Source organism: Carlito syrichta, unplaced genomic scaffold, assembly GCF_000164805.1.
Source record: "Carlito syrichta isolate Samal-C Ts95f unplaced genomic scaffold, Tarsius_syrichta-2.0.1 Scaffold315987, whole genome shotgun sequence".
NCBI classification, from domain to species: Eukaryota; Metazoa; Chordata; class Mammalia; order Primates; family Tarsiidae; genus Carlito; species Carlito syrichta.
In genome coordinates, this window is record NW_007260083.1 from 557,049 (window position 1) to 566,281 (window position 9,233).

Consider the following 9,233-nt stretch of genomic DNA (forward strand, 5'->3'; position numbering starts at 1 on the left):
GCCCAGCAGATTGAGGCTGCGGTGGCCGGGAGCGGCCACTGCACTCCAGTCTGGGCAACAGAGTGAGACTCCAACTAAAAAAAATGGGGAAATAATCTGAATAGACATTTCTCAAAAGAAGATATTCAAATGGCCAACAGGCATATGAAAAAAATTGTCAACATCAGTAGTCATCAGGGAAATGCAAATTAAAACCACAATAAGATATCATCTCACCTCAGCTAAAATGACTATGATCAAAAAGACAAAAATAACATCCTGGCAAGGGCAGAGAAAGGGGAATGCTAGTACACTGCTGGTGGGAATGGAAACTAGTACAGCCACAATGGAAAACAGTATAGAGTTTCACAAAAAACTTAAAATATATCTATCATATGATCCAGCAAACCTACTGCTGGGTATATATCCCAAAGAAAAGAAATCAGTAATATCAAAGAGCTATTGGTACACTCATGTTTACTGCAGTACTGTTCACAAAAACCAAGATCTGGATCAACCTAAGTGTCCATTAATAATGAATGGATAAAGAAAATGTGCCATATATATACAATGGAATACTATTCAGCCATAAAAAGAATGAAATTCTGTCATTTGAAGCAATATGGATGGAACTGGAGGTCATTATGTGAAGTGAAATAAGCCAGGAAACATGACAAATATTGCATGTTCTCATTCATATATGCGAGTTAAAAGAGTTGAGATCATGGAGGCCAAAATAGAACGATGGTTACCAGAGGTTGGGAAGTAGGTGAGGCTGGGGGTGGGGAGGGCGAAAAGAGGTTGGTTAATGGGCACAAAAATACAATTAGATAGGAGGAATAAATTATAGTGTTCAAGAGGACGGTAGGATGACTGTAGTTTACAATAATTTATTGTATATTTCAAAATAACTAGAAGAGAATATTTGAAATGTTCCTAACACAAATAAATGATAAATGTTTGGTGATGGATATCCTAATTACCCTGATTACTCATTGTATTAATGCATCAAATCACATGTATCCCATAAATATGTATGTATCAATAAAAACAAAAAATCAGCGGATGCACACATGCTGTGTCATCTAGAAGTTTACCTGAGAAAGCACTGAAATGGCTTTCTAAAAGTGCAACCAATGGGAAGCCTCAAAGGACACATTTTGCAAAAATGGAGTGCCATCCTCCAGAATGCAGTATACACATAGAGTAAGAGACCTTCGTGTGGCACTGTGTTGCAAATAAGAAATATCACTGAGAACCAACGGGCAGAAACAGGATTGGCCTCACTTAGCATCATTTCCAATGATTGCACATGCATTGATAGGTGGGTTGGTCAGCCATGGTTAGCTATTCTGAAGAACGTCCCACAGAACATGCAGCCTATGTTACATTTTCCATAGGAGCTTTCTAACCCTCCTACTCCAGATCTGAAGGATGCCACTCCAATGGGGAGCTGATCATCTAGATGAAGGTTATAAACATGGCAAATGTACTGTGTTCCTTGTGTTGTGAGTTAGCTTGAGGAACAAGTAATTATGAGACCATGTGGCCAAGGCCAGTGTGTGTAGACTGCTGGACATGAAATTCAGATTCCAGTCTAAAGATATTTTATGGTGCACAAATCAGGAGGTCCTGCTGATGATAGACCTGGTGAACATATCTAGAATTTTAATTTATTTATTAAAAATGTACAAACAGTATAATTTACTTTGTGTGTATACTTCTATTTTTTACACATGCATTGATATTTAAAAAGTCTATGGCCATAAATAGGATGCAAAACAATTCCAACACCTCAAAGAATTCCTCTGTGTACCCTCTTTGTACAGACCCCTCCCCAACCACAAACACTTAGCAACCACTGATCTGTTCCCTGTTCTTATATTTTAGCCTTTTCCAGAATGTCATAAATGTAACTATACAGTATGTAACTTTTTGGGACTGGGTTATTTCCTTTGGCATAATTCACTTGAGGTTCACTTGTTGTTGCATGTATCAGTAGTTTATTATTTTTATTGAGTAGTATTCCATTGTGTGGATTTACCACAATGCATCCATTTACCCACTGAAGAATACTTGGTTGTCCCCAGTTTTTCGTGATTACAAATAATGCTATAAAATATGCAGGTGCAGGTTTTTGTGTGAACATAAGTTTTTATTTCTCTAGGATAAGTATTTATAAGTGGTATTGCTGGGTCATACGGGAAGAGCAACTTTTTAAGACACTAATACATCGTTTTCAGAGTGTCGTTACCATTTTGCATTTCCTATTAGTAATATATGAGAGTTTCAGTTGCTCTACATCTTTGCCGCCACTTGGCATTGTCACATACTTGGAGTTTTGAAAAGCCCAATATTATAAACTGATGAATGTCTCAAATGTTAGAATATCCCAGATGAATGCTGGAGACAAGTTTGAGGCCTGTGCTTTTTCCCATTGCATCGTTGCATAGTACTCGTGAGGCAGGGCATGGCAACCCTTGCTTTATTGCTGGGCCAGAGTTTGAGTGAATAAATTAAAGCACTACCTGAAAAGAAAAGTTAGTATCTGAGATGCAGAGGGCTCTATCTGATACTGGGGAAAGAGGGAGTGAGGATACATGCATGTTCACATACATTATCAGAAAATACATAGGAGTTGTAGGAATCATGTTTATAGAATGGAGTTGATTTATAATGACACTGTGACGCTCTAACATTCTCTCTGTGGTGCCTGGATGTCTGGCTTTGATTCTTGGTTGAGAAAAGAGCAGTGAGATCTATGGGGCACCATTTAAAGTCTGATACTCCCCTGGAGATTCCCAGAGCCCATTTGTCTTTTGATGGATTTAACTCACATAACCAGTTAGACAGCCTGGCTTGACTACCCAACCAGTGAACAGAGAGGCATAAAAAGCCCTGGAGAGAATTTCTGCCTTGAGCTCTCCCAAAGTCAAGTTTCATATAGAGCTTTGTGGTTTAATCCAGAGACAATGGGCAGTCTCTGTGTGAATAAGGGCATGAGGATAGGCACCTAGATGGTTCTCAGATCCCCAATGCTTTCTCTTCTTGAGCCACAGCCTTTGCTTTTAAATAAAGGCATTTCCTGGGTATGCTTTGCAGAGACTTGTTAGTCCTTTGAACTGATGAAATCTCAGTAGATGTCTTATGGCCTTGCAGTTAGGTTTAAAAAATATAAATCTGCAAAATGATTCCTATTTTGTTGTATATATTTAGAAATAAGTTGTCTTAGATCCTAAACTTGTTTGCTCCTCAGGGCTGCCAAGCTTCACTGAGCAACACATCAGTTAGGTGAAAAGTACTCATTTCATATAGTCATGTGCCACGTAACACTTCAGTCAATGATGAACCACATATATGATGGCGGTCCCATAGATCGTAATATTGTATTTTTACTGTACCTTTTCTATGCTTAGATATGTTTACCTATAAAAATACTTACCATTGTGCTACAATTGCCTACGTATTCAGTATAGTAATAGGCTGTGTAGGTTTGAGCCTAGGGATAATAAATAGGCTAGACCATATAGCCTAGGTGTATAGTAGGCTATACCATCTAGGTTTGTGTAAGTACTCTCTGATGTTTGCACTATGATGACATTGCCTAAGGATGAACTTCTCAGAAAGTATCCTTGTTGTTAGTCTGACTGTTTATCAATTCACAAAGTAAAAAATTCCTAAAAATTAATGTAAAGAAAGTTCCCAACTTCTTCAAAGTCAATCTTCAAGCAGGATTCTGGAATATAGCCCAATGCTGTTTCATGAAAAAATATAAATTACTGGCCCAAATATTCCTAGGGAGAAACAGCTTATGTGTAAACAGCTTTAGAAAACAAAAATCCATTTAGACTTTCTTTAAAGCATTCAAAAGTAGCCCCTATAAGGACATGTACTTATCTCCATTGGATTCCATATCTTGATTTCTCTCTGCCCCTTAGTTCATGAAACTTCATGAGAAATGACTCTGTATAGCAGGAATCCCCAACCCCCAGGTCAAGGACCAGACTGGTACCAGCTTGGGGGTTGAGGATCCCTGTGTGGCCTCACAGCAGGAGGTGAGTGGCAGGTGAGCAAATGAAGCTTCATCTCTATTTATAGTTGCTCCCCATTGCTGGCATTACCACCTGAGCTCCACCTCCTGCCAGATCAGCGGCAGCATTAGATTCTCATTGGAGCTCAAATCCTATTGTGAACTGCACACGTGGTGGATCTAGGTTGTACAGTTTTTATGAGACTCTAATGCCTGATGATCTGAGATGGAGCTGAAGCGGTGATGCTATGCTAGCACTGGGAGTGGCTGCAAATACAGATTAACATTAGCAGTGAGGTTTGACTGCACAGAGACCATAATAAGTCAATTCGCTTGCAGGCTCATATCAAAGCCCTATCAGTGAGTGGCAAGTAAGTCGATGTATTTCAATTGTATAGCAACTCAGTTGAGGAATCCATCTATTTATCTTTCTGGTGGCAGGCTTTAAATCACAATGTGACACTTATTTATTCTGCATGTGGCCTGCCCACTTTAATTCCAACTTCTGTCCATGCTTCTTCTTAAATGGTGAGTTGCATAATTATTTCATTATATATTACAATAATATATTATATTATATATTGTAATAATACATTATATCTTGTAACAAGAATAGAAATAAAGTGCACAATAAATGCTATATGCTTGAATCATCCCAAAACCATCTCCCTGACCCCTACCCTGGTCTGTAGAAAAATTGTCTTCCACAAAACTGGTCCCTGATGCCAAAAAGGTTAGGGACTATTGCTGTACAGGATCTTTTGAAGGTAGACTTTCTTCCTTCTGCATTATCTATAGCTGATCTTTTGGGACTATTTTCATTTTTTGCAAAATTTAGAAGTATGCATTTGCACAGGTAAGCTAACCAAGTTGATAGATATAATGTACTGTCAGAAAATGAGAAAGATAAATAGATGGATTCCTTAATTGAGTTGTTGTTAAGGTGTGTAATTTTAAGCCATAAATATAGCCAAATCTTCAACTATATTTCAAGGCCAGTTTTTGTTCATGCCCAAATCACCTAGTAATCATACCATTGCTCAGTGGCTCTGGAATTCAAATATTTATACTTTTATTTTTTGTAATATAAATGGATGCCAACAAATTATTTTTCCTTTTTTAAAAAAATCAAATTTAATTTAAAAAGTAACCATTTTGTAAGTCAGGTATTTGGGAAGACCTCAGATGGGCAGTTCTTGCTTGGTGTCTCTTATGTGATTCCAGTTGGATGTCAGCAGGGGCTACAGTCACCTCAAGATGACTGAATGTCCACAATGGCTCAGGTACATGGCTGGCAGCTGATGCTAGCTGATGGCTGGGAGCTCAGCTGTGGCTATTAACCAGGATGTCTACACTTAGGCTTCCTAGCATTATAGTCTCAGTATGGTTGGACTTTTTTCATGGAAGCTAGATTTCCTGAGTTAAAAGTTCCAAGCCTCATCTGTTTCTTTTTAAAATTTCCTTTCTTTTGTTATAAATTCTTTGATATTGTTGTATAAGGAGTGAGCTATGGGTAAAGATATTCTTACAATAATTTCATTTAAAGAGTTCACATCCAATATGAATTATCTGGTAGTTGTGTAAGATTTGAACTATGGCTATAAGCTTTTCCATATTTATTATCTGTAAATGACCACAGGTAAAGTTTCCCTACTCCTCAACTTCAATCATACCCATAGCATTTTTTTCCACTTAGAATGCTCTGATATTGAGTAAGATAAATGCTGGATACCTCCCTTTCTTTAGTATGATTTTAAAATTTCAAATAAGGTATTAACTGTGGCTACAGGCACTCTCACATTACATTTATTACATTTGTCTGATAATGTGTTACAATTTGGGTTGTGGGGAAAAATTTTTCTATTTGCATTACATTAACATTCCCAGTTTTTCATAACAACATTGATACAGTTTCCTTCTACCATGAATTCTCTTATTTGCATCATGACCATATTAGCACAATTCATAGTTGTTTCCCTTCAGAGTATATTAGCTCCTGCTGTGAAAGTTCTGAGTTGGTTGGCAGTATTTACCAAAGTTGATTGAATATACATATGCTTAAGACTCAGCAATTAATTCCCAAGTATATAAACAAAAGAAATGCATATGTGTATACCAAAAACCAAATATGCTCTCCAAAACATTATTTATTATGATTCTAAGCTGTAAGCAATGTAAAGGTCCATCAATAGTAGAAATGGATACATCATGATATAATCTTATAATGAACTTCTACATAGAATAAAAATAAATAAACTTCTGCCACATGCACTAATGATTGGACTTACAGACAATAATGAATGAATTAAGCCATATAGGAGAGAATACACAATATATAATCCAATTATATAAAGGTTTATAATATATAAAAATGAATTTATGTTAGAAGTCAGAACTGTGGTTAACTTTTGAGGAGGTAACAACTTATTTTTACTTCATATTTGCAATGAGAAATACGGTTCATACCGCCTTTCTTTTAAAAACTTCTACTCACAGTGTAGTCCATGGACCACTGCCAGTTGGCCAACTGTTCACAAAAGGATATGTACTGAATAGAAAATAAGTGATTTTAAATGTTTATAGCAATTTGACAAAGGAACATTTGTCTGATGAATATAGTAATAAAAAATTTAGGCTTTTATTTTCAATAATTTTTGTCATTTAATTTGTCTAGTAATATTTTTTATGTGTTTCACAGGCTAGCAAATAATAAGTTAATATGTGGGACAGTTCCTTAAATTGTCGGATATTATTACACTTGCAAGCAACATCACGTACAGGGTTTACTAGGACTTAAATGTCTTTAATAAGCCACATCATTTACTAAATTCCCACGGTTTCTACCTTGTGAGTTTTCTGATGGACAATGAGGTTTGATTTACAACTGAAGAACTTCCCACATTCTTTACATTCATATGGTTTTTCTCCTGTGTGAGTTTTCTGATGGCGAATGAGGTTTGATTTCCTACTAAAGGCTTTCCCACACTGAGGGCATCCATTAGATTTCTCTCCTGTATGTATTCTGTGATGAACAGTGAGGATTGCTTTCTGGCGGAAGGACTTCCCACATTCATTACAGATATAGGGTTTTTCCCCTGTATGAATTCTCTGATGGAGAGTGAGAGTTGTCTTTTGGCAGAAGGATTTCCCACATTCATTACAAATATAGGGTTTCTCTCCGGTGTGAGTCCTCTGATGTACGGTGAGGGTTGTCTTTTGGATAAATGCCTTCCCACACTCATTACATTGATATGGTTTCTCTCCTGTATGAGTCCTTTGGTGATCAATAAGGTATGACTTCTTTCTAAAGGCACTTCCACATTGAGTACATTCATAGGCTTTCTCCCCTGTATGTGTTTTGTGATGTCTAGTGAGGGTTGCCTTCTGGCGGAAGGACTTCCCACAGTCAATACAAATAAAGGGTTTTCCCTCTATGTGTGTTTTTTCGTGAAGAGTGAGGGCTGTCTTTTGACGGAAGGCCTTTCCACACTGATTGCAAACATAAGGTTTCTCACCTGTGTGAATTCGCTGATGTTCAATGAGGTATGACTTCCTTCTAAAGCGATTTCCACAGTAAGAACAGTGAAAGGGTTTCTCTTCTGTTTGAGGTCTCTGATGCATAATAAAAAGAGACTTTCTGCAGAGAAATTTCCCATATTTGTTGTATACAGAGGGCTTTTTTTCTGTAAGATTATGTGGATGGACACCGAGATTTGACTTTTCTATAAAGGCAATTCCATCTTTATTGTATTCAAAGGTTCTTTCTCCTCTGTGAGCTCTAGTGTGTGTAAATAATATTCCTTTCATAAGGAAGGGTTTTTCACATTCATTATGCTCAAATGGTTGCTCTGAAGTTTGAACTTTCTGATGCTGAATAAACTCCTGTCTACTGCTGAGATCCCTTTCTGTTTGTTTATGGAAATTCACTGCAGGATGTATTTTCTCATGCTTAGTAGTGAGGAGTGATTTCTCCCATCCATTACTCTCACCAAACTTCTCTTTTACAGGGCTTATATTTCTAACGATTAATTCGGAAATATTTTTTAAAACCTTTCTGTCAGGTTTATATTCACAGAGTGTTGTTTTTGAAATAATACGGTTCTTGCTTATAGTCAGTGTTTTACCATAAACATTACTTCTCTCCTTAATTAGTTTTTTGTGGTTGATGAATATGACTGATCTAGAATGCCTGTCTTGATATTCTCTGACCTTCACTAAAACATCTTCAGCTTTCCCATCTTCTTCTAGAAAAAAATACAATTAACACTGTAAGTCTTCACATACATATTATGGATTGGATGCATATATAAACAGTCTATGGTGGGACTACCTTGCTATTGTGGTCTACAAAATAGCCAGAACACATCACCTCTTGGGAGGGAAAACATACAAACATAAACACAAATCTTGCTAGACTGTTAAAATGAAGAAAAATTGGAATTAAGCAAAGAATGCAGATCTTTGGCATGTTATAAGCTGGAGTGAGATGGTATAATAAACACAAGGATAAGTGAGCAGTAAGACAAAGAATGATTAAATGGGAATTGTTCTTGGAACAGGAAGATTCAGAGGTAATAAAGTGAGCCGACCTTACTAAACAGTAAGAAATGTGACAAAATTATTTAGGAAGAGATGGAAAACCATACATTTATCCCCTTATGACTAAATAAATGTTGTGAAATACTTCCATTCCTTTCTTGCTCACTTCCATTTAGCCCATCCATGGCAAAATAACTTTCTTAAGCTCATTTCTTAGTGTTTACTGAAGCACTAGTATATAGTCTAGGCTCTAATTGTTCATATAACTGTGACTTATTTTCTCTCAAAAGCAGAGAATCAAGAAAACATATTCCCATTAGGAATTTTAAAATAAACCAGAATACAAAAATATTTCCAACATGAATATAATCGCTGCTGCATTCTGATTGATGTTACCATCAATTGACTCTTCCAGAGATGGTCAATATGAAATGCTCCTGACCATTAATTCTAACTTTTCCATCTTTCAATTTTCAGTTTTAGGGAAACAAATGTTCAAATTTCCCTCCCAAAGCAGTAACATACCTTAACTTTGCTATTCCCTTTAAGGTCTATAAAAGACTGGATTATTTTTATTACTTTTTAAAAAAAAAACAAAACCCTAGCCGGGCTCGGTGGCTCAGCCTGTAATCCCGCGCCTTTGGGAGGCTGAGGTGAGTGGATTGCCTAAGCCCACGGGTTCGAG

General features: G+C 36.8%; 1 protein-coding gene across 3 annotated transcripts in view; it reads right to left on the reverse strand.

The window, feature by feature from the left end:
* Window positions 1-6,138: 6,138 nt before the first annotated feature.
* Window positions 6,139-9,233, reverse strand: part of ZNF382 (zinc finger protein 382) — a 25,359-nt gene continuing 22,264 nt past the window's right edge. For all 3 annotated transcript variants that reach the window (XM_021706781.1, XM_008073662.2, XM_008073660.2), the window contains one exon: window positions 6,139-8,253. In XM_021706781.1, coding sequence (XP_021562456.1) covers window positions 6,833-8,253 — 1,421 coding nt within the window. In that variant the 3' untranslated portion in view covers window positions 6,139-6,832. The remainder of the gene's footprint in view (window positions 8,254-9,233) is intronic.